Source organism: Phacochoerus africanus, chromosome 8, assembly GCF_016906955.1.
Source record: "Phacochoerus africanus isolate WHEZ1 chromosome 8, ROS_Pafr_v1, whole genome shotgun sequence".
Taxonomy (NCBI): Eukaryota; Metazoa; Chordata; class Mammalia; order Artiodactyla; family Suidae; genus Phacochoerus; species Phacochoerus africanus.
Window position 1 is genome coordinate 137450043 of NC_062551.1, and position 26994 is coordinate 137477036.

The 26994-nt window shown below is 35.7% G+C and overlaps 1 protein-coding gene across 3 annotated transcripts in view; it reads left to right on the forward strand.

Moving 5' to 3' along the window:
- SLC44A5 (solute carrier family 44 member 5) overlaps positions 1 to 26994 on the forward strand; it is a 414665-nt gene that overhangs the window by 361890 nt on the left and 25781 nt on the right. For all 3 annotated transcript variants that reach the window (XM_047788626.1, XM_047788628.1, XM_047788627.1), the window contains exons 7-15: positions 440 to 568; positions 1369 to 1429; positions 6763 to 6886; positions 8324 to 8407; positions 11792 to 11904; positions 19831 to 19962; positions 23514 to 23613; positions 25993 to 26085; positions 26826 to 26913. In XM_047788626.1, the coding sequence (XP_047644582.1) occupies positions 440 to 568; positions 1369 to 1429; positions 6763 to 6886; positions 8324 to 8407; positions 11792 to 11904; positions 19831 to 19962; positions 23514 to 23613; positions 25993 to 26085; positions 26826 to 26913 (924 nt within the window). The remainder of the gene's footprint in view (positions 1 to 439; positions 569 to 1368; positions 1430 to 6762; positions 6887 to 8323; positions 8408 to 11791; positions 11905 to 19830; positions 19963 to 23513; positions 23614 to 25992; positions 26086 to 26825; positions 26914 to 26994) is intronic.

Here is a 26994-nt window from a genome sequence, read left to right on the forward strand (position 1 = left end):
ATGAACATGTGTAAAACTGATGAAAACTGAGTAAGTTTCCTGGATTGTAACAATATCAATTTCCTGGTTGAGGTATTGTACCGTAGTTATGCCAGTTATTACCATTGGTCAAAACTGCGTGAAAGGTATGTGGAATCTATTATCTATTATGTAGATCTATACTTATCTCAAATCAGAAGGTAAAAATAAGTTTGCCATTACACAGCATCTTATTGTTTCAACATGACATTAGCATCAAAGGACAAGTAGAGGCTGATAACTAGTACATGAAATTTTATTTTTTACAGTAAGTTTAGGAAATTGTTTTAAGTTTCTTAGATTGAAAGTGGTGCTTTGTTCTTTTATTGTGGTGGATAATTTAGAAGTCTAACCTTATAGATAATTTCTTGGTTTTTTTTACTCAATTCAGTCCCCACCACCATGTTTCTTTATTTCACAGATCTGTGTCTCCAAGTGCCCAGAAAAATTTTTAACCTACATGGAAATACAATATATGTACAGAAAAGACAGCAGCTATTTGACTTACTACAGCCAGTTCTGCAAGTCTGCTTTTGTTAAACCTGCGAAGGTATACGTGTTTAAGCTTAAAACTAGAGGATTTACCTTGTTTCAGTCTCTAGTGTAACCTGAGCATTGTAATTGGAAAACTTCTAGGCAATGATCACTAACAGTACCATTTCATTAAAACACGGATGCACGTGTATGTACAAATATACACATGATTTATAGCCTATCGTTTTATAGACTTGGGGTATTAATACAAGACTGTTAGGTCTGGTAAGTTAGTGTCAACTATTCTGGATTCCAAGCTTTCCACTTGGATGGATCTTTTTGCTGTCAAGATCTGTGAGCTAAATATCATTTGCAGACACCATTAAGGTGGTAATAAATCTCCATGGCTATTTAGTAACGAGAATTTTACTCCCCAACCTGATTTGGTAATTACTCATTTAAAAAAATCCCAAAATGCTACTTAGCTTTAACATATAAAGGAATCTAAAGCCTCATTATGTCACTTAGTATTAATGGCTTCTAAGTTAAAGAAGATGCCATTTTTCCAGAAAAAAATTAAAATATTAGAGACTGAGGATATAACTAAGACAAAGACAGCCATCATCAAAGATGTGCCTTGGTTTCAGCAGGTCTGGCTTTATTATTATTGATTCAATTAAATTATAGATTGGATATTTAAAAGTGTCAAACAAGCGAATGTGTGTGATAAACATAATTACTCTCATTAGGGGAATAATTTGCAATAATGAGATTATTAGGGAGTTGAGTTTTTAAAGGACAAAATTTTTATATTAAGAGTAAGAGTTGTCATCACACAGTCTTTGAAATGTTAACATACTCTTTCTTTAATTTTAGACTCTCACACAAGTTTTACTGGATAATGATTGTCCAACAGCGATTTTTCCAAGCAAACCTTGTAAGTGGTTATTATTTTATCTTAGAAACACCAACTCTACCAAGAAGTTATTTGATTCAGTTCCTTTATTTCACAGTTGCCAAAACTGAGGCCAAGAATGATCCTATGACTAGCTCAAGGTCCCAGAATTAATTAGGAAGAAAACCAAAGCTATAAAACCTGTTCTTCTTTTTTTTTTTTTGTCTTTTTGACTTTTCTAGGGCCACTTCCCATGGCATATGGAGGTTCCCAAACTAGGGGTCTAATCGGAGCTGTTGCTGCCAGCCTACTCCAGAGCCACAGCAACACAGGATCTGAGCCGCGTCTGCGACCTACACCACAGTTCACGGCAATGCCGGATCTTTAACCCACTGAGCAAGACCAGCAATTGAACCCGCAACCTCATGGTTCCTAGTTGGATTCATTAACCACTGTGCCATGACAGGAACTCCTAAAGCCCATTCTTCTGACTCCAGCTGTGGATGTTCCCTTGGAGCTTGATGAGGTTTTAGGACTGGCTGCATAAACACACACACAAAAAGATTGGAAATTGATTTTTAAAAGCCCAGTCAGATTGATTGTTTGGTGCTCTATAAACACACACACGCACACACACAGACACACACGCACACACACAGACACACTCTAACAGACCCAACCCTGAATTCCGCCAAAAAGCTTATTGAAAAATTGTCTGGGGAGTGAGGATGAGACATATACTTGTCTTTATAATTTGAAATTTGAAATATTTATATGTCTCCTGAATGAGTCAACATTTTATTTCTTTAACATTTACAAACTTTATTTCACTCTGTTTAGAAGACAATGAAATAATCATTCATTTTCCTTTCTTAAGAATATAATCCTAAATGTAATTGTAATGTATACATGTAAGGATAACCTGACCCCCTTGCTGTACAGTGGGAAAATAAAAAAAAAAAAAAGAATATAATCCTAACAGTGAAGATAAAACTTTACATAAAGATGTTCATCACAATGTAATTCAAAAAAGCCAGACAAAAAGAAAATTAAAAGGAAACACTCTAACAGCCAAGAGCAATAGAATGCTTAAATAATGATGTATTCGTTAAATGAAATATTTTAGAATTATAACATATAATAAGTATTGTATATATGTTATAATGTTAAATAAAATGAAAAATACTATATGCATTATTAATATTGACAAGCATGTATAAATTAAAATAAAATTTTAAAAACTATTCAAAGAAAAATATTGGAAAGAAATACATCAAAATTTTAAGAGATTGTTTTGGAGGTGACAAAATTATAGCCATTTTCTCACTTCTTTCTTATTTCATTTCTCTATTTTTCCCACAATGAGTACATATTTCTTTTAAAATGAAAGGTAGTCATCAGTTTGAGTAGAAAGTCAGGTACACTGAAGTAGCTAACACCATACATATTGTCTCAACTTGCTCCTATCACTCTTCTCTGGATATTAGAAACTTCAGCAAAGATGTAGGTCTGACCAGAAACTGCATTGTACCAGGAGTTCTGGGCAACAAGTGTCTGGAGCCAACAAATTTTTATGCAAAGAAAGTAAAAATGAATCACAGTCATTGAACATAAAATAGGTATAAAAGTATGATATAGTCCTTGCTCTTACAGGTACAGTTTAAATCGCACAGTATAAAATGTTCATTTGGGATACAAAAAAATGAATAAGACACAGTTCTTCACAGTCTAGTGAAGGAAACATTGAGGTAAACATTGAAACCAACTTGTATCATCCCAGTAGGGGATTAAATATAGTACTTGAAACATTAGTATGCAGTTAATTAAATTCACTCATTAAGAATTATATAGGAGTTCCCTGGTGCCCTAGTGGTTAAGGATTTGGTGTTGTCACTGCTGTGGCTTGGGTTCCCCTGTCCTGGGGACTTCTGCATGCTGCAGGCACAGCCAAGAAAAAGATTTTATCAAAGGAAATAAGTAATATTCAAAGAAAGAAACAAAGGACAACATCTCATATACTGTATAGTTAAAACTCTCTCTAAACTCAAAATTGATTAAAGACCTAAATGTAAGTCCAGATACTATAAAATTCCTAAAGGAAAACATAGGCGGAATGCTCTTTGACATAAATCACATCAACATCTTGTTTGATCTACCTGCTAGAATAGTGACAGTAGAGGCAAAAATAAGCCAATGGAACCTAATCAAACTCAAAAGCTTCTGCACAGCAAAGGAAATCATTAAAAAAATAAAAAGGCAACCCACAGAGTAGAAAAAAACCTTTGCAAATGACTCAACAGACAAAGGTTTAATCTTCAAAATATACAAACAACCCAATCAAAAAAATGGGCAGAAGACCTAAATAGACATTTTATCAAACACATACAGCTTGCCAGTAGGCACATGAAAAAATGCTCATTATCACTAGTTATTAGAGAAATGCAAATCAAAACTAAGTGAAACACCTCCTCACACCAGTTAGAGTGGCCATCATTAACAGTTCAACAAGCAACAAATGCTGGAGAGGATGTGAAAAAAAGGGAACCCTCCTTCACTGTTGGTAGGAATGTAAATTGGTACAACCATTATGGAAAACAGTATGGAGGTACCTCAGAAAACTAAATATAGAACTACCATATGATCCAGCAATCCCACACCTGGGCACATATCCAGACCAAACTTTCATTGAAAAAGATACATGGACCCCTATGTTCACTGCAGCACTATTCACAATAGCCAAGACATGGAAACAACCTAAATGTCCATTGACAGATGAATGGATTAAGAAGATGTGGTATATAGAGAGAGAATGGAATACTCTTCAGCCATAAAAAGAACAAAATAATGCCATTTGCAGCAACATGAATGGAGCTAGAGATTGTCATACTAAGTGAAGTAAGTCATAAAGAGAAGGACAAAAACCATAATACATGAGTCTAAATTATGGCACAAATGAACTTTCTCAAAACAGAAACAGACCATGGACATGGAGGGCAGACTTCTGTTTGCCGGGGGTGGGAGGGGGAAGAGAGAGAGGCTAATAGGGAGCTTGGAGTTGGTAGATGCAGACTGTTTCATTTAGAATGGATGGGTGATGGGGTCCTGCTGCACAGCACAGGGAATACTATCTAGTCTCTTGGGTAAGAACCTTATGGAAAATGAAAAAAAAAATGAGCATGTATGAGTAGCTGGGTCGCTTTGCTGACAGTGGAAATTAAATTGAAGGGATATTGTAAATCAACTATAATAAAATTTTTTTAAAATCTCAAAAAAGGGGGGGAGAAGAAATTTCTTACAGAAGAAAGACTGGAAGGAGATGCACCAGAATGTTAATATAGTTCACTCTGTGTTGTAAAACTATGCATAGTTTTGTATCTTCTTTCATAAAATGTTCTCTACTTTCCAAATATATAGTAAGAAATTGCTTAATTAATACTTAGAAATTAATAGCTAACAGATGAGATGAGTTATTGCCCAGAAATAATATGTAGAACAAGTTTAGGGGATCCTGTAGGTGGGAACAGTCAATTGATGGAGTGGAAAGAGAAAGTGTATGGAAAGGCAGGTGGGGGGTGGGCAGGAGAGACCCTGGGCCTGTAAACTAAGGGAAGAGAGTCTCAAAAGGCCAGGCTTGTCTCCCATGTCAAAGACTCAGAGAAGTTAACTCATTCACCAGAAAATATTTACTGAGTTCCACTATGGACAAGAATTGTTCTAGGTGATGGGTTTCAGCAGGATGAAGACTAAAAAATATTTGGAGATTTTGACAATTAGGTCATTGGGATCATTGAGAGGACAATTTCCATGGGGAAGGGAGGGGGGCAGAATTGAGATGAGAGGGAAGAGAGGAATTTAGCAGAGATGACCATGTCCAGTTTGCCAGGGCAGAGCAGGAGAGAGGATACTGAAGCAATCATCCGTATTAAAAATTCTACAGAAGATTAAGGTGGGTAGACAAGATCATTTGAAGCCAGGAAAGTCAGGAAAAGCTTTATGAAGACTTATTTCCTTTCACAATATCAACTCTTTAATATTTTTAGGTTTAAGTTCCATACAAACTCAGGCAAGTCTGTGATACTTCCTGTAAGAGAAAGATTTAAATGACCCATTTCTGATTTTTCTTTCCTCTTCATTTACAAATTAGGGTTTTGAAACATTTTTAGTAGTACAGATTTGTATAGAAGCAAGGATTCTGTTTAATTAAAACTAAGCACATAGAAAACTGAATGGTAAATTAACTCTTCTTGGAAATTATGCTAGTCTACAAAGTGTGGAAAATTTTTGATAGCTTTAGAATTTCTATTTACAGCCCCTTTTAAAAAACTTGTAAAAGAAAAAGCTGGAAGGGGGAGAAATTAAGACTTTGCAAATGAAAATTCAGTTGTCTTAGAAGCTTAAAGTTTGAGCTTGTTCTTATTTCCCAAGGAATTATTCACTAATCTCTGGTTTTCAAGGTTTCACTCAAAGAGCATCTAAGAATTTTTTTTTTTTTTTTTGGTCCTTTTAGGGCTGCACTTATGGCATATGGAATTTCCCAGATTAGAGGTCAAATTGGAACTGCAGCTGCTGGCCTACGCCACAGTCACAGAAATGCCAGATCTGAGCCACATCTATGACCTACACCATAGCTCATGGCAACACTAGATACCTAACCCACTGAGCAAGGCCACAGATCAAATTCACATCCTCATGGATGCTAGTCAGATTCATTTCCACTGAGTCACAAGAGGAACTCCTATTTTTTTTTTTTTTTTTGGTCTTTTTGCCTTTTCTGGGCTGCTCCTGCAGCATATGGAGGTTCCCAGGCTAGGAGTCAAATCAGAGCTGTAGCCACTGGCCTACGCCAGAGCCACAGCAACGCCAGATCCAAGTGGAGTCTGCAACCTACACTGCAGCTTACAGCAACACCATATCCTTAACCCACTGAGCAAGGTCAGGAATCAAACCCGCAACCTCATGCTTCCTAGTTGGATTCGTTAACCACTGAAGCACAACGGGAACTCCCAGAATTTTTAACTCACCCATCCCTTCAAGTAAATATAGCCTTTTTATTAAAATGTGTTGACCATGAGAGATAGGTTTTCAGTATTATTCTTATAAAACCTGCTATGTGTCCTACTTGTGGCTTCCTGATGAATATAACACATAAAAAATAATCAACAAGTTTAAATGTAGCTTCAGATTGTGATCATATTTGCTTTCCATGTCAGTCTTAGAACCATCAGAAAATCTGATTATCAAGTAATCAGCAATTGTCTATATTGAGCAATTTATACATTGTCAAGAACTTGATTATCAGTAACACAAATCTTCAGAAAAGGAGGACACCCTTAAGGAAGAAAAGTAATTACCATACTTTTAATTTATTTTTACAGTTCTCCGGAGATGTTTCCCTGACTTCTCTACTAAAAATGGCACTTTAACAGTAGGAAATAAGACAGAGTTTGAAGATGGAAGTGGAAGGACAAGAAATGCTGTAGAACTCAGGGCAGCTGCAAAGTATGTTGTTTACATTCCCATTCTCACTTTTGATGCATCCCATTATTGTACCCAAATTAAAGCTTCGATTAGGTTAATGATTATAGAGGAAGAATTATGTATTTTTATGAAATATCTATATCACTGTGGATTGGGGAACTTACATGTGTTCATTAAGAAAACCAACTAAAGGAGAAACCAGAATGAATTTGAAAGAACAATTATGCTTTGCAAAATGGTTAAACCTTTCATTTTCAACAGGTATTGAAATGAGATGTCAGGAAACATACTGAAAGACTAATATAATTTACTTTTGAATGAGCATAATTAGAAAACCCATGCTTTTTTTAAAGCACCATTTTAAACAAATGACTGAAATAATAAAACTGCCAGATGTTTAAAAAGGAATGGGGCCTTAAGAAAGGTAAAGCAACCATGGAGCTGCTGTTTCAGCACTGTGTTGAACTTATATGTACTAACTAGAGTGAAGTAAATTTTCTGATTCCCTTGGCTGTATGCCTTGTAGTGTCCCATGTTAATGGGAAATATAATTCCCTGCAGGCAGGCAGACACACACATGTGCACAAACATAAACACAGAGTATCACTGCATAACTCAGTTGTTAAATTGAAAATGAAAAAAAAAGATATTCTAAAAATGTATTGTTCTTTCTCAAAAGATTTTAGCAGTCCAAGTAGAATAGTGCAGTTTCTGTGCATTTAGAATATAATAGCAACATGGGTGAATTTCACAATTATGAAGCTATGTGAAAAAAAATCATAAAGTAATAGTACAACTCCATTGATAAAAAAAGTTTAAAGTTAGATAACTAAATTAAATTACCCCAGGATGCCTATATAAGTGGTAAAGCTAAAAAGAAAACTGGGAAATGATTATTACAAAAAGTCAGGAGCATGGTTACTTGAGGGGAAAAGGGAGGTGTTGGGGGTGCACACAGGGGAAAGGATTGATGATGTTGGAGTCACAGAAGTGCATTCACTTTGATGATTCATCAAACTTGATGCTAATGATTTGGGCACTTTTCTGTATGTGCCCCCCATTGTGCCTTCCTGCTACAGAGCTGTCAGAGCATTAGGAAGGGGCATTAATATGGTATTTATTCTTGGCTCTGTGGATTTTGTAAGTTAAATGCTGATCTTGTTTAAATTCATGTCTTAATAGTGAGGTTCCTGCAACAGTGAAGGCATGTTGCCTCTATTGGACAAGGGTCTATTTACCATTCTTGAAAGCCTTGTTCCCTCTGTGTGTAGCTAAAGCTACTTTTTCATTTTTACCATCTCATGTATTGTTGTGGCTAAGAAAAGAGTCACTACTGATAAGTAGTTTCTAAAAATATGCTTAGAACAGCAGCTTGCAGATCTCTTTGATCATAACAAGAACATTTCTGTTTAGTGATAGTCGTAAAATAATTGATTCTTTTCCCTTCTTTCAATTCAGTGGTATCAATAAAGCCCTTGATGCAAGGGCAATTGGAATGAAAGTGTTTGAAGACTATGCAACAACTTGGTATTGGATTCTCATGTAAGTGAAAACATAGGTGTTTCTTCTTCAGCCCCATTCTGATTTTATCTTTGTGCAATTTCTTTCTTCAAATTCCCCATTCATGTTAGTGAATTAAAGGTTGACTCAGATCTTAGTTCCTGCCACTTTCTTTTTCAGACAGAGTGAAATGAAACAAAGATATATGGAAATCTGCCCAGTGTTAGCAGAAACTTATAAGAATGTAAATTTTAATTTTATTTATTAAATCACTAGAGAAAGTACTCTTAAGTGCTCTTATTAATATAGATTTCAAGTCATGTGGGACCTCACTTGCAGTATATTTGCTTTTCATCACATATTACAGTGGATATGGTGTTATTTCTCTGGTTCTCATTTGTCCTTCCCTGGACCTCCAAAGGCTCATTCTTATTTTTAACGTGTCTTTTCCACATCATGTTTGTTATCATCATCATCAAAGTCACTGTACTTATGAGAAGCTGGAAAAGATCTATGAAGGGAAAAGAAGATTTAAATTTTTTAGATAGAGGATTTGAATCCCTAAAAGGTAAAGGAAAATGTAGTCACACTACTGGAGTAGGTACATGAGTTTGATATATCTGAGGCTGTCACTTCTATCTGGCTCTTGTGTCACCTTCTTATACCTTAAGTACCTTAAAAGCATCTATGGTTCCTTAGTGATTAAAGCATAAAGTAAAAATATCTTCGGATACTTTCAAGGCCCTTTGCAACCTGGCTCAATTTAGTTTCCCAGATTCATCTCTCTCCATATTTCTTGATTAACCCTATATTCTTTTTTTTGTGTGTGTCTTTATAGGGCCACACCCACAGCATATGGAAATTCCCAGGCTAAGGGGTCAATCAGAGCTGTACCTGCCAGCCTACACCACAGCCACAGCAATGCAGGATCTGAGCCTTTTCTGTGACCTACACCACAGCTCACAGCAATGCTGGATCTTTAACCCACTGATCAGGGGCAGGGATCAAACCCTCGTCCTCGTGAATATTAGTTAGGTTCATCACTGCTGAGCCATGATGGGAACTCCAAATCTATCTTCTAAACACATCAACTAGCATGCCCATCCCTAGATTGTCAAACCCCCAGGTTTTTGCATGCTCTGTTCTCTTCCCTAACATATCCTACCTTGTGTGAACCCCATCTCATTATGTAAAATCTGCTTTTGTGTCCCATATGATGTCTTTCTTGACTCCCCTGACATAATAAACTACTTGCCACTCTGTGTTCCTCATATTCATTTTGTGTGTGCATGCACACCATGTGTACATATCTACGCATAAACGCATACCTATCTTTTAGTTAGTTAGTTAGTTAGTATTTTTAAGGCTGCACCTGCGGCATATGGAGGTTCCCAGGCTAGGGGTTGAATTGGAGCTGAAGCTGCTGGCCTAACACCATAGCAATGCCAGATCCAAGTGGCATCTGCGACCTACGCCACAGCTCACAGCAACATGGGATCTTTAACCCACTGAGCAAGGCCAGGGATCAAACCTGTATCCTCATGGATGCTAGTCAGATTTGTTTCCGTTAAGCCACAATGGGACCTCCGATACCTATCTTTTATAGAGAAACTACTGTCGTGTATTTTATTTACCTGCCTCTTTCCATCTGATAAGCTATGAACTCTATCATGGTAGCTATGTCTAACTCATCTTTATTTTCCTAACTCCTTGTATGGTTCTTGGACCAAAAAGATGCATAGAAAATGTGGGTTCAAGGAAGAGTTTAATACACTAAGGGGGACAGATATATTCAACTATAAGTTTCATAATAAAATCAAAATTGCATTGTATGTAAAATACTAGTGAGTAGTTTTTAGAGTTGTAAAACTATGTAGTTTTATGAGATTTTACTCATATTTATGCTTTGTCTTAAATAATTTAACTCATTATTTTCAGTATGTATTTCAGGATATACCTCCAGCACAGAGACTCTAGTCTACACTTGATAGGAAACCAGGTACCCCTATTGTCAGACCCAAATATCACTAGATATTTCTGTTCTTTGCTTCGGCTTTCCCACTCTTACCTGGAAGAGGTGTAAATGATGATAGACTCTCCTGCCTACCTCACTCCCAGCACACACAATGAAATACTCTCTACCCAGGGACCACTCAAACCACTAGAACATAAACACCTCCTTTTATTTTCAGCTCTTCTACTCTCATCTACTTCATACATATAAAGCCAAAGACTGACATGCTAGCATTAGTTTATTCAGTTATATTTTTTATGCAGGGATTTAAAACACAGAGTAGTAAATAGCTATATTTCATTTTTTCCCCCTCTGATCTTTTTGAATATTCCCTTTAGACTATGCAATAGAATAATTCTTCAACCATATTGACTATTTTGGCATTAGTCATTTTTAAATGGGAATGGCTTCTGAAGTGAAAAGCACAGGTTCTGCAAGACTATGAGCTTAGAAGTTACTTTGATATGTGCTTTCATCTATCCAGTGACAGTGTTATTAATATTTTCTTTTTAAAGATAACACTTACGGACAATGAACGCAATAAATGTGCCAGGCTCTGTCTGTTGCTGTTTGGAAACTTGCAGATAGCAGCAGTGTCAATTTTTAATAGAAGCATCTGCCAAATTTCCATTTTTAGTGAGTTCTCTTTGATGAAAGTACCTACCAGAATCCAGTATGACTTTAACCTGGATATATGGGTGGAAAACTACCTCTGTTAGTTTAATCAAACTTCAGGAAGAAATTAAAGCAGAGGGGAAACAGTTATGCTGCTGATTGCTGGGTAAAGTCACATGGCCCAGGTGACAGGGTAGCCTTATCATGGCACCAAATTATGGCCCACAGATCACTGGGGCCCTGAAATAAGTGTCTGGTGATGTTAGACATCACAAACTATTACTGATAATTAGGTCAGGAAGATAATGACTACAAAATCATGGATTTAGGGACTGTGTATGGAAGTTATTTTGCATGTTTTTCTGCCCTAAGATTTTTCCTTTACTGTTAGACAATTGCAGTGCATGAGGTTTTCATCAGTCACCAGATAGATAGAACAGCATAAATTCCTCATGAATATGTTTTATAGTTTATCAGTTGGTGGGTAAATATGAAGTGGAAAAAATAGGGCTGTGATAGATAGGAAATGTGCTTTTCTTGGAACAGTGACTGATACCTGACTTCAGTTTACCAAGGTGCATGAAAAGGACACCTGTGTAAAGTCCCTGATGGTCCTGCTCTTTCATGTGAAAGTCCTGGCAGAAAGAATTATTTGTAGTTATTAATGTTATAAACATTTCCATAGACAGATTAAATAACCAAGAATTATTTTGAATAGAAAAAAGTGTTGTGCTGTTTTCATTATGTTATGTTTAGCACACTGGACCCTTGTGTTTGTTGTGTGTTTTTTCCTCCAGTGGCCTGACTATTGCCATGTTCCTAAGCTGGATGTTTGTGGTACTCCTGAGGTTCACAGCTGGATTCCTCTTCTGGATCTTCACCTTTGGTGTCATTGGGATTATAGCTTATGGTAGGTATCACTCCTCTTAAAAACTGCCAAGTATCAAAATAATCTTTCTTTTCAGTTGCCATTATGAATTACCAGATAGCATTTTACTTCCAGTGAATTTAATTATTTTTTACTTCCTTCCAAAAAGGCATTAAATTGAGAAAAAATATCTAATTTTGCATAACTTGTCTCTATTACATAATTCTTCTTTATCTTGGAAAAAAATGACATCAAAATGTACCACTCTTTTTCCCTACCAGTCTTTGGTCTTGTGCCTCATGGGTATTAGAGAGGTAAAAAAAAAAAAAAAAAATCCCTTTTAGGTTGATGAAAAATATTTCAGACAATTCTTTTATTTCTTTAACTTTTCCATCTGATCAAAGGCCAGGTCTGCATAGTTACACAAGTGTGATCTATTTTTCTCTTTCAACTTAGTACTTTTAATCCAGGTACCATCACACATTTTATTAAGTGGCCAGTACTCCGTAATGAGGCGTCACTCTCTAGAGGCAAGTGTTCTGAATTACACTCACTAGCTAGGGAGTTATTTATTTCAAAGTTGAGATTAATTACTAAGGCAGTTCCACCAAATGCAGTACAGGTGAAATGCAAACACTGAAAAAGTAAAGTCTCTCCTAACGAACAGTATAGCATTGTTCAATCTTTGAAAAGTATATGGGCCAGTATATGAATGTTCGAGAAGTTTCTATTCAATATAATTATTTCCCCAACACCATATAGATTGACAATGAAATTTTATGGTTGCAGACACCAAAAATCACACTTTCCTGTTTCTGTCACTCAAAGAAGAAGAGCTTCCAACATATCAGTACAAGAAAGCAGGAGAATCCTCCAAATCTGTAGTCATCTTGAGTTCTAATCCCAGGTCTGGGGGACTTTGGAAAAGTTTCCTAATGAATATAAGATTCAGTCTCACTTTCCATAATATCAGCACAATAATGGTTATCTCCATAAATCCTCGTTTATGAAGATTAAATGAGACAATGAATATAAAGTTCCTAGAAGAGTCCCCAGAATACAATAAACACTCAGTATGTCTTGGGTTTATGGTTATTATCCTGCTCGCTATCCTCATCGAGTTTCAAACAATCAATAGCATCTCTCCAGGTATTATTCCTTATCTGCTCCTGCAGTGCCACTGCCCCTGAAGAGGTGGGTCATTCTGGTGGAGGAAAACAAGAACCGCTGTTCCCTAATCTGAAACTCCCAAGAAAACTTTTTGTCTAAAAGTCTTTTTTAAATTTTCATCCTTGGAGCTCAAAATTTCCCCTGACTTTTGCCCTTTTAGAGTTTGGATTGTGATTCAATCACTTTTTATTGTTATTATAGGAGGGAAGGGCTATAAAGTCTGCTATTGATTTTGCTGAATTAGGAGCAAGAAAAATCTGGGATTGGCTATAGTGCAAAGTTGACAATGGCAAAAGGGAAAAGGATGGTCAATATATAAAAAGTGCAGTTAGAACAATCAATTTCAGCTCCTTATTGACTCCCTAGGTAGTGCTAATTCAGCAGCTGATGCTGTGGCCAGTAAGCTTGAAGCTATTTTTTGGGAGGGGAAACTTGGAAAACTGACTTTCTACATATCATAGGAAACAACTATTTCCTATTGACAGCAGCCTATTTACTAAGGCAAAGAACTATGTGGATATGTTATACTGAGCCAAGTCCAAGCAAGTGTCCACAAATAGCAGTGGAACAGTTCTCATTGACCAAGATAAGTTAGGCGCTACAGAGAAGAAACCATATAAAACCATGGTTATAAACATGTATTTGGAGTTTGAAAAAGGCACTATTCTAGATTCATCACATATAAATTGTGTGATTCTTTGTAAGTACATATACCTCTAATAGTTTCCTCAGCTGTACAATAGGAGTCTGTGAGTGTTAAATAAATCATATATACGAATAATTTAGCTGCCTAGCACATATTAATTGTTCAGTAAGCAGTATCTATTATTTTGTTGTTATACAGGAACATTGTTAAAGAAAGAGGGCTTGAAGCGCAGGGAACATACCTTTACAAACTAACAAACAAACACTAAAACAGGAGTGAGAAAGCAAATGGGAAATGAATTGGAAAACACTGCTGAAGCTTTCACATCCACCAATATAAAGGACCTAAATAATCTGAAGGGTCCTTTTGCAATGAAATAGTAGCTTAAAATAGTATGTATTGTTTTATATAGTTTATTTTTTTGGGATGAATCTACTTGAAATAAAAGAAATCTCCCCCAAAGGAAAAAAAATTTAAACCTGTGAGATAAAATACAGGGAACCAAGCAGGAATCCCATGTGAAATTATGGGTGGACCACCCATACCAATATTACAGGCAGGAGACTTAGAGGATCCAACAGGGGAGTAAAGGATCACACCTGAAACTTCTGGAGTAGATCTGAGATCCCGGAAAATGTATAAAGTTACCCCAGTTTGATAGTACCCTTTGGTTGCCAACAGAAATAAATATAAATACTCTCTAGATGAAAGCACTTTCAATTCAGATCAGCAGGTTTCCATGGATTAAGATGAACAAAGTATGAGTTGTAATCAAAGATTACCAAACATGCAAAGAAATAGTCTTTCGCAAGAAATAAAAGAAACTATGAATATCAGATTGCAGTCTCTAAGAAATTCAGAAATGGATTGACACAAAACATGAAATAATCATGTATACAATGTTTAAGAATTAAAGATGTAATTAAAATATTAGAAATCACCAGAAATATCCATGCATAAATGAAAATGAACCAAATGCAACTTTTCAAAACAAAGCAATAAAGCAATAAAGTGTTAGATTAAAAATTAAGTGGATAATTTTAAATGGTAAAATAGAGAATTAATGAACTGAAAGATGAACCTCTGAAATAGTTACTCAAAATGCAGCAGAATGTGACAAGAGTCACAGCAGAATGTGACAAAATATGATTGTGTGGTTAAGAGAGAGAATTATATTGAGAAGCAACTAACATGTATCAGCATATTTGAAAGGTATTGGCTGAGAATTTTCTAGAACTAATTAAAGATATAAATCTATAGGAAAGAAAGCTCTAATTATACAAAGGAGAGTAAGGGAAGTAACATCCCTATCAAGTTGTACATTCTTTTATTTGTTCATTCAGCACATACCAATCGAGTAGCTGCTGTGCAGAGGCACTATTTTAGGCTCTTGAGAAAGAACAGTAAACAAAAAGACAAATATCCTACTCTCCTGACACTTATGGCCTAAGCAAATTAGGTATTAGAAGGTGATGCTTCACATGGAAAAGAGGAAAATAGAACAGGTATAAAGAGGGATTAACAGTATCATGGTAGGGCAAGGAGTGCAAATTCCAATATAGGTAGAGTAAGTCTTTTGAAGAAGAAAACTGAGAAAACACTTGAGGGAGACACTGGATTTAGCCATTGGAGATAAAGGGAAAGTTCCAGACAGTGAGTACAGCTAGAGCAAAGTCCTAAGAGTGTGTTGAAGAAATGGCTAGAATGCTTTTGTGGATAGGAGTTCTGAGAGGAGATGAGTATGTAGAATTTACAGAGGGCCAGAGGCTTACAGATTATTGTGAGATCTTGCCTTTTATCTCAGGTGAAATTAGGAGGTAAGGCAGGGTTTTGAGCAGAGAAAAGATATGAAATGATGATGGCTTTAGTCTCTGTGTTGAGAAGAGACTATACTGAGGCAAGAGAAGAAGGAATGAGATCAGAGAAGAGGCCGTTGCAGTAACTCATATGCCAAATGAGGGATGCTCAGACCATGTGATGGTGACAATAAAGATGCACATATAGGTTTTTTGTTTGTTTGCTTGTCTTTTTGCCTTTTCTTGAGCTGCTCCCACGGCATATGGAGATTCCCAGGCTAGGGGTCTAACTGGAGCTGTAGCCACCAGCCTACGCCAGAGCCACAGCAACGCGGGAATCCGAGCCGTGTCTGTGACCCACACCACAGCTCACAGCAACACCAGATCCTTAACCCACTGAGCAAGGGCAGGAATCGAACCCACAACCTCATGGTTCCTAGTCAGATTCGTTAACCGCTGAGCCACAACGGGAACTCCCACATATAGTTTTTAAATGTAGAACCAGCTGAATTTCCTGATGGGTTAAATGTAGCTCATGAGAGAGAGTGAGGAGGTGAGAATGACTTGCTTTAATCTAAGCAACTGGATGAAAGAGTTGATGTCAACTGAGATGGAGAAGTTTTGAGAGGAGCAAGCTTGGTTTAGAAAGGAGATTGAGTAGAAGGTTAATTTTGAACTTGTTGAGTTTGAGATGTTTATTAGGCATTAAAGTCAAGTAGGCAGATGAATATACAATCTGGAGTTAGATAGTTAGCCTAAAATAGTTTATTTAGGAGTCAGGAACACTAGAGCCATGAGACTAGCTGATACCAACAAGAAAATAAATATAAATAGAGATGTGGACCAAAGATGGAGTTCAGAGGTCCTCCAACATTAAGAGGTCAGAGAAAAGATAAAGAACCAGCAGAGACAACTGAGGAGAAACAAGTTTTTTGAAAACTAAAAGCAGGCAATGTTATAGAAGCCAAGTGAAAAAAGGAGGGGGTGATAAACCATGGAAAATGGAGCTGATATATCAAGAAAGATGAGAACGGGCCTTAAATTTAGACATGTGGCAAGAGCATTGGAATCTGATGAGGGCAGTTTTGGTAGAATAATGAGGAAAAAAAGCCTGGTTAGAGTGGATTGAGAAGAGGATGGGAGGAGAGGAATTGAAGATAGAAAATGTAGATGGCTATTTTGGAGAGTTGTATTGCAATAGTAAACAGGAAGTTGGGCAATGGATTGGGGGAAGAAGAGTGTCAAGAGTAGAATTTCTTTTATTCTTTAAAGTGGGAGAAAGAACAACATACTTGTACATTGTTTGGAATGATGCACTAGAGAGCAAGAAATTAATAATGTAAAAGGAAGAAATTGTTGTGAAACTTCAGAACACCGAAGACAAAAATATTTTTTAAACTACCACAGAGAAAAGACAGAACGCATACAAAGGAACAATTAGGCTGAAGCAGACTTTTTGATAGCAGCAAAAGTAGAAAAATACCTTCAAAGAGCTAAAAAAAAAAAAAAATAGCAGTCACTGTACACCCAGCAAAATTATGTTTAAAGAATCAGAATAATATAAAGATATTTTTAAATAAGTACAAACAAGAGTTTATAAACAGACATATACTAAAGGAATGCCTACTTCAGGAAGGAAAATGATTCCACAACAGGGAATGAGATGCAAGAAAAAGTTATGAGCAAGAAATGAGTTGGTAAATGTGTACGTAAAGCATCACAAACTATAAAATAATAATATCCAATGTTTTGAGGTCTAACTGTACATAAGTAAAAATACAGAGGAATAATCAGAGGGGTGGTATTTATTGAATAGTCTAAGATCCTCATATTTCCTTGTAAAGATGTTGACTTTAAACTTGGTTATTAAGTATACATAGAGAATTTTCAAGGGTAACTTATTCTGGAAATGTCATAGATGCCTCCAAACCAGTGGAGAGGAAAAAGAGAATATAAGGAAACAAAAATAATCATTTTTTTAAAAGAAAAGAATTGGAATGAAAGAAGCTCAGGCACAAAGTGGAGCAGGAAGAGCAAAAAGTAAGAAGGCTGAAACGAAAATACAGAAATACATTAAATATAAATCTGTTAAGCTCACCAATTAGAATACAGAGGTTGTCAGGTCCCATAAAAACATGTACATACAAGTTGGAGCTGAGTTATTTACAGAGGTTACAAAAAACATAAGGAAATTAGAAGTCTGAAAGTGAAGGGATGGATAAAAATATATTAGCAATCATTAACCAGAGAAAAATGCAGTAGCCATAATAATATAAGGCTAAATAGATTTTGGAATGAAAAGCATTATCAGGGATATAAATGATATAATTTACTTAAAAGAAGTGTTAATTCTAAACAGATATGCACCTAAAAAAGCCTCACAGTTCAGAGAACTACAAGGATAAATAAATAAATAATAAATCTGTACGAGATATAGATATCCCTTAAAGGAAGATTTCAACACATCTTTCTGTTAAAATAAGAGAATAATAAGCACAAAATTCAGAATAATTGTTCTTTGGCAGGGAGAGGCAGTGGGATAAGTATCAGAAGAAAATTTTTATTTTGTGTAATTACAACAAAATTAAGATTATAAAATAAGGAGTTCCTGCTGTGGCTCAGTGGGTTACCAACCTGACTAGTATCCATGAGGATGTGGTTTTGATCCCTGGCCTCTCTCAGTGGGTTAAGGATCCAGTGTTGCCATGAATTATGGTATAGGTCTAAGACACAGCTCAGATCCTGTGTTGCTGTGGCTGTGGTGTAGGCCAGCAGCTACAGCTCTGATTTGACCCCTAGCCTGGGAACTTCCATATACCAAATTATAAAATCTTAACATAGATGATACATTCACATGTGTTTATTTTACTATATGCTTTAAAACTGACATCTGCATTAAATATAATTTTTAATGTATCAAGTATCCCATAAAGCATTTTTGTTTTTTTGTTTGCTTATTTGTTTTATTTTCTTTTTTTGGCCATGCCTGTGGCATGCAGAAGTTCTGGGGCCAGGGATTGAATTTACAGCCAGCAGTGACAATGCCGGATCCTAACCCAATGAGCCACCAGGGAATTACTTGGATTTGGGAGGATTTTTTTTTTTTTTTTGGTAATTTTTAAAAATTCATAGGGAAAGCAGTGCCTAAAAGAAAGGAATTTATCTTACCTCTCTGAGAAACAACAGTCCCTTCTAATCTAATCTTGTGTCTCTCCATGGGCCTCACCCTCTTACCTTGTATCCGGGGCGGGGGCGGGGTGGGGGGGAAACCTGTTAGTTTACAGTTAGAGGTTTTAAAAGCTATTTTCTTCATTATTGCTAGAATATTTCCAATGGACCTAATCCAGACCCACTGGTCTTAAAAATAAATACACCTCTTAACTCTGCTTTTTATTCCCACTTTATTTGGACCATGTTGAAAAGTCATATACAGTGTGAAATATAGTCTTGGGGAAAATACAGTTAAGTCCACATTTGCCTTGCTTGGACATAGTCTTTGATAAGAATAGTTTTTACATACCTAATTCCATCAAGACATGAGTTTGCCATCAAAAAATTTTTAAAAGAACTTTTTTCAACTTAAATTTTTAAAACTTTTGCCTTTTAAATAGACTATATGTTAAAATGTCAAAACATAAAACGTTTACATAGGGAATTCCTGTTGTGGCACAGTGGGTTAAGGATCCAACATTGCCACAGCTGTGTGGCAAAGGTCACAGCTGCAGCTTAGAGTCAATCCCTGGCCTGAGAACTTCCATATGCAGCGGGTGCAGCCCTAAAAAAATTTTTTTTACAGTTAAATTTTTTCCTTCTCAGTGTATTCCTTAGTCACCAAGTTTCCTCCCTGGAAGCAAAAAATGTTGTATTTCTGTGTATTCTTCCAGAGATGCTTTATGTACATATAAGAAAAAAAACGTGTTGTTGTTCTTATATAGTTATAGCTTATTTTTATAATATTTGTACTTTGCTTTTTTCACTTAACAAACCATCTTAGAGATCATTTACTGTCACTAGACTTCCTCTTCTTGAAGTGGAAATGCAGTATTCTGCTGTACAAATTGACCATAGTCTATTTAACCAGTTGCTATGAATGGACATTAAGGTTGGGTCTAGTCAAAAGGACATTTAAAGCCAGATGTTTCCACAGTCATCCAGACAATACTGAAAATATTTATATTGAATACAATAGCACATTTAGACTATTAGATGCACATAAAATATTTAATGTGTAAATACGAATCTCGCCTTTGTAAAAATGACCATGCTGATCAATTTCATGTAGCTATGTTATAAATGTATAGCTTATATTTTAGAAATTAACATTTTATATTAGTCTACTTTTCTTTCCTTTTCAAGGAATATGGAACTGTTACCAGGAATACAACAGTCTGCAGGAAAAGCCAAATTCTCACTTAACTATATATCACATTGGGGTTCAGACTGACATAAGCATGTACTTTCAACTGAGACAAACGTGGTTCATACTTAGTGAGTAAACTTTAAAAATTTTTTGTTAAAATTGTAATAACAAGAAAGTATCTTTTTGTCTAAAGGAAAACTTGGGTTGGTATAACTTATTAAATATATTTATTACTAATGTCATTGTAATATGTATGTCTATAGTACTATTAGGACAGTAAATGGACAAGTCATTGAGGGAAATTTATTATATAGACATAGTTCTCACTGAGATACTTACAACGCAGCATGACGATGGGAGAAAAAATTTATGTATACATGTATGTGTAACTGGGTTCCCATGCTGTACAGTGGGGGAAAAAAACTGTGTTGAGGGAAATAACAACAAAAAATAAATTAAAAAAAGAAATTTATTATATAATCTAAGAAAATATTGTTTTACAATGATGTCAAGATATTTACCTTCAATTTAGAATGGGTTGGATATGGGAATTTATAGCCATTTAATCTGGTATTAAAGATATTTTAAAAGGAAAAAAGATGTTTGATCTTTCGAACTTGTTTTTTTAAAAAAAGAAAATTTTTTTCATAACAAGACTTTTAAACTACTTATAAAATTGGTTAATAAGTAACTGAGAAGAAGTTTACATTCTTGAAATGTTTAGATGATTGAGTTAAAGATAACATTAACAAAATTTTAAAAGCTGGATGATTTCAGAGATGAATTTATTCTTATATTCCTAAAATAGTTTCATTATACTATTCCTTGCACTTCATGTTCTTTAATAAAAACTTTTTTAAAAAAATCAATAATACCTGATGCTTAAAAAAAGTTCATCTTCATATCTTTTTGAAGTTAGAGAGCCAGGCAAGACATGTTTGAGGAAGCCTGGTAAGGAGCCCAGAGATAGCCTAAGAAGGGGGCTTGGTGAGCACCATGGTTCTGAGAAGGATCCCACCCCACAAATTTATAAACTTGATTTTGCCACTTCACCCAAAAGTCATCAGGCTTTCAGGGACAGGCTCACAATGTGTCACCAAAGTACCATTTTATTTGTTTATGATATTAAGATACTCTCTCTGTGGCCAGAATGCAGACATATCCCACCTAGGACACTGTTTTCCTGGGCTCAAGGCATTTGGGGCATAAGATTACAATGAGAGGTTTTTGGTAGAGACCCTTAGGTAGTCTTGAGAGATGTTTTCTTCAGGCTCATGACAAGATTGATGACCTAGCTCTGCTGCACAGAAGCCCCCACCAAATTCCATTATCTGCCAGCTTCAGTTTTTCTCTTTTCCTTGGAGAGTGCTAGATCAAAATGCTGAATTCTTGCTCTTTGGGTTCCCATTTCTAGCTCTTCACATAACACATTATTTTTCCAAATATGTTGCAGAAGAATTTCACATATAGCCATTTCTTTTCAACCATAAAAATTAGGCATTCGGGGATCCTCATCACTTTTCCCAAGTTTGAGAGATTCCATATCTCCTCAGCTGTCCATTTACTGTTATCTATTATTCCTAAAGATGACAAATCTCATCCATTATGTATTGCAACCTCTAGTTTTACTCTCAGATGGGTCTTCATTACAGGTTCTGTGGTCATTCCACTGCTGTCTTTTGAGGACCTTCAATACAAAAGTCATTGAGATGATGAGAATCTGCCATTGGAAAAGTTAAGAGAGGAACTTTGAGGAAAATACAGAGCTTGCTTTTATTTTCAAGTCTAGCAATTCTTATCTTCCCCCAAATGAGTGTTAGCTTTCATAAGCCATTTATCAGACATTAATTTATTACTTGCTCTGTGTTTGAAAAAATCCTAGGCGCCAGAGACAAGGACATACATGTCAAATTACTCATTGACAGAAAGAAACACTGAAAATAAGCAGAGTTATACATGCAAAAATTATAATTCTTATGAATCTTGGATTGGATTAGAAGATGGTTTTATTCTGATTTCTGCCATTAATTATCCCAGTCTCCTTAATAAAGTTACAGTTATAAAACTTTTCCCTATAGGACCTCAAAAAAATGTTTCTATTGTTTGCTTTTATTTGAACAAAAAGGGGGAATATATATAAATTCAAAAGACAATTAAATTTCTCTAATATAACCATTTAAAGCATGTAATTTTGTAAGGGTTCAAGTTCAATATACAATGTTCTTTATCGATGCAATTTCAGAATATTAAATTACTCCAACCTATTTTGTATTTTTAGGTGTATCAAAAGAAGATAACAATTTTTGCTTATTATGGCTATACTCCACAATTTTGGAGTTGATTTACTTCTAAGAGAATCAAATGTGCATAGAAACATAAATACATAGTTTAACTAAAAGATGTAGTAGGCAGATGATACATTACTAAGATCCTCCCACACCTCTGGGTTAACTGATTTTTTACTTGGGGTTACTAACTGATGTGTGATATAACAACTGAATCTTAGTGGTATAACCATAGGAAGGAATAATGAGTGCTCTAACACTGGAAGTGTGCAGGCATGAGCAGAATAACTATCCAACACAAATGTTATAGAATGGATTCTTTCATGGGTAAGGATTTAACTTTCCATTAACTTTGTTTTATAATTTCAGATTCTGTTATTAGCAGCACTATATTTCCTTAATTTAGGATCCCCATCTTTTCACTTTTTAACATCTCTGAGGTCAGGATGCATTTTATAATCAATGAATAGACATTTAATAAAGGATTTTATTAAATGTGTATAACTCTTAGTTCAAGAGGTTTATAAACTTTAATTTTTTTTTTGTCTTTTTGTCTTTTTTTTAAGGCTGCACCCATGGCATATGGAGGTTCCCAGGCTAGGGGTCCAATCAGAGCTGTAGCCACCAGCCTATGCCAGAGCCACAGCAATGTGAGATCCAAGCTGCGTCTGTGACCTACACCACAGCTCACCGCAATGCCAGATGCTTAATGCACTGAGCAAGGCCAGGGATCAAACCCATGTCCTCATGGAAACTAGTTGGATTCATTCACCGCTGGGCCACAACAGGAACTCCACAGGTTTACAAACTTTGTTCAAACCTGAAATAGATATCCTTAATTCTAATTCTGAGACTTTTGTTACATAACCTGGGTGGGTTTACCCCCTGATTCCATCAATAGCAGCCATGATAGATGGAGTCACACACTAATAATGTATCCAAGAGCCTGCCCTGTCCATCGGTAAGATCAATTAATTAAGAGGCATTGTGAGCAGGGAGGCAGTTCAAAAACTTTCTTCTGTAATGATTCTCTTACTCAAAGAAGTGCAAATGAAAACATCTAAAATAGAGCTCCCCACAGCAGCCCTTCCTTCCATCCAAGCCTAGTTTCTCATTTCTATGAATGGTGAAATATTTCCAGAGAGAAAATGAAGCCTGTCCAACTGAGTTGTTTAAACTCTAGCTAAAGGTTTTCATCTAGATGTCTTAGCATTTCTAGCAGGTTTTGAATATAAATTTCTAAAAATTGACATTTTTGGAAAGGTAGCACACTTAAATTATGAAGTGCCAGAATTGGCAGAAATAATCGTGATGCTCAGTCCTAACTTTCGCAGAGGATGTTTGCTTTTTTGTATTGATTTGTATTGCACACTAATTGTTTTTTCTGTTTAAAGTGATAATACTCTGCATCCTTGAAGTGTTTGTCATCCTCGTGCTGATCTTCCTCAGGAACCGAATCCGCATCTCCATTGCCCTGTTGAAGGAGGGGAGCAAGTAAGGCCTTGATGGAGAAACTCACATGATATATTATCAGTCATGTCAGTCACTGCCTATTGTGTAGATGTTCCAGCCTACTTTCCCTTTAAGAAGGCTTGTTAAATCTGTTTTCCATTCAAGAGGACTTGTTCAAGTTTAGACTCTGCCTCGTATTAAAAACGTCATGCTAACAAGTCTCTCAATATCACCACACCTCAATTATCATAGTGTAAAATAAAGCTAAAACCTGTCTAGTCTATGCACTTGCCCTTTTTTAACACCAAATATATGTTAGGAGGATTAACATGTGAAAGTAAGTGATAAAGTGCTATATAAAAGTTAATTTTATTATATGTTGTATTATTCCCATACAGAGTCATTTGTTAATATTAATGGTTGAGATCATTTGTGTAACTTTGAATCACCATAATTCTATAAAGTCAATTATGTGCTATTGCCAGTTTTTGTATTAGTAACATTTGCCAGTAGATGCAATAATTGGTCCTAGTAGCACCAGATGATATGTTTTGTATCTAAAGCTCTTAATTCAGGAACACTTTATATCCAGAGCCATTTTTATTTTCAAATGCTACAAAATAAACATAGCTTTACGTAAAATTCATGCTGGAAGGTAATAACACCTACAGTTTCTATTCCAAAAGGTCACTTGAGGATAATACTTGAAACTTTTGAATAATGCATGGAAAAAAACAAGGAAAGTATTGCTGTAAAGCCAACAGATCATGTTCTCTATTTAGAATTATGGAAACTAAGTTGTTAATGACTGAGACCAAATTATTTAAAATAGTCTTTAAGGATTATTTTAACAAAATCATCATATATAATAATAATAATAATAATAATAATAATAGTGCCACCTAAAGCCAGTGTTTGAAATAGTTAACAAGCAGTTTGTTAAATTAAACTCTCTCCTTCTCATAATAACCAAAGCCCTATCATTAGCCACTGAAAACTACTGACTTCCTGGGTTTGTTTCTTAAATAATATAATATTGCGTAATTCACTGTAACTTATCCTACTGCTATGTCTAAATGTGCGTGTGTTTGTATGTCTCTAAATGTTAATAAACCTATTACTGTGATAGGTTAATAATTTTTCTAAGGGAAAATAACATCTAGAATAAATGGGCATGAAAATACACGGTAAACATGGGGATGCCCAATAATTCACTCAAGAGCAATATCTGGAGAAAAGAGAGAACAGCCCAGATAGTAAGGTAGAGAAGGTAATGAATACAAAACCAAATTTAAAATGTATCAGTGCAATAGGAGTAGAAATAGTTCTACTGTAGTTCTCAGTGGCTGGAATCAAACAGCATAAGGTTAATTCAGTGTCATATGCTGAAAAGATTATTCAAAAGCAGTTAGTAATAGAGAAACTAGGATGGTGAATATTTTAGAAATCACATCTTAAATATCAAAAGAATGATCATCCTGGTGAACAAAAGAATAAGGAATTTCTTTAAGGGTTGCTATAAGGAAAAAGTGGTCATTTCTTCTGAAGGTAGTAGATGTACGTTACAGACAGGCAGATGAGGAAGAACTTTCTAATGCTTTAGTTGCTAAGAAAATAGAATAATCTGTGTCATATAAAAGCAAGTTCCTTTCGGAGTTCTCATCGTGGCGCAGTGGTTAACGAATCCGACTAGGAACCACGAGGTTGCGGGTTCTATTCCTGCCCTTGCTCAGTGGGTTAACGATCCAGCGTTGCCATGAGCTGTGGTGTAGGAGCTGTGGTGTAGGTCGCAGACACGGCTCAGATCCCATGTTGCTGTGGCTCTGGCGTAGGCTGGCAGCTACAGCTCCGATTAGACCCCTAGCCTGGGAACCTCCCATATGCCACAGGAGCGGCCCAAGAAATGGCAAAAAGACAAAAAAAAAAAAAAGAAAAAAATAAGTTCCTTTTACTCAGCGAGGTCCCCAGAGACTAATGAACATATTTTGAAGATAGATAGTTCAGAAAGGATTATTGAATTACAGATGGATTCTCACACTTGATCAGATGATCTTCAAGGTTCTCTCCAATTTTAAAAGTCTAAACAAAAGGGAGAAATACTATGATTATAATGCATCAAATTTTTATGAGTCAGACATAAATAACCAAAGAGGAGAAGGTTTTGGGGAACTTTTGCTAGGAATCAAACATTAGCATTCAAAGAATGCCTCTACCTTACTAAAAATAAATAAATAAATAAATACTTAAAACCAACTAAGAATACATCAGCAAAAAAAAAAAAAAAAAGCAGTTGGTGATTATTATCACTTTTCTTAGAATGAACTCAGTCTAAGGCTTATTTCTACCTCTAACCAATAACAATTTGATGGAGAAATTATAATTCTGGATCATTCTGAATTTCAACTATTTGTTTTATTTCAGAGCCATTGGATATATCCCTACTACATTAATTTATCCAGTTTTAACTTTCATTTTCCTCTCAATCTGCATTTCCTATTGGGCTGTGATAGCAGTGTATCCTTCTGTAATTGACCTCTTTAAACCTCAGATCCACATATCCTGGGAAGATCAGGAACATCCTAAAGATATGATTGAATTCATGATGATGATAACAATGATATGATTGTTAAGCTCTAAAAAAGTTTCAGAGTACCAATTGAATTTCCCCTCAAATAGGTTATATGGTAGATGTAGTTTCATTTTGTCAGGTTATATGGTAGATTTGGTTTCATTTTGTCTCACATATGATACTTCTCCTTGGCAAAACCTAAAAAAAAAAAAAATCTTCTTTATATTTCACTGGTTTTTTTGTTTGTTTGTTTGTTTTTTTAGGGCTGCACCCATGGCATTTGGAGGTTCCCAGGCTAGGGGTCGAATTATCTGCTGGCCTATACCAGAGCCACAGCAATGCCAAATCCTAGCCATGTCTGAGACGTACACCACAGCTCATGGCAACACTGGATACTTAACCCACTAGGCGAAGCTAGGGATTGAACTTGTGCCCTCATGGATGCTAGTCAGATTCGTTTCCACTGAGCCACAATGGGAACTCCTATATTTCACTGTTTACAAGCGGCCACTAGGTGCAGCTGACCCATGGTATATTACTCTGGGTCTGAAAATAAACGAATTATTAAAAGATTAGAAGTCTTTGAAATAAGTTTCTCAGTGGGCTTTGGTTGTTTGCATTATTTTCTTGACCATTTACTTTCAATCTACCAGCAAATAATTTATCCTTAATAGGATTCACTCAGTTACTTGGCTACATCGGGGGCACCTGTATACAAAGTCATAACCCCAAAGGGGCAGTGTATACATGAAAATAAAACCTGTGACCCACAGGTAAGTAAACCCCTTTATTGACTTCAATACAGAACTCTGTTACATTTTGTCTAGCCGTTGTTGTGGGAATCACCCTGAAAT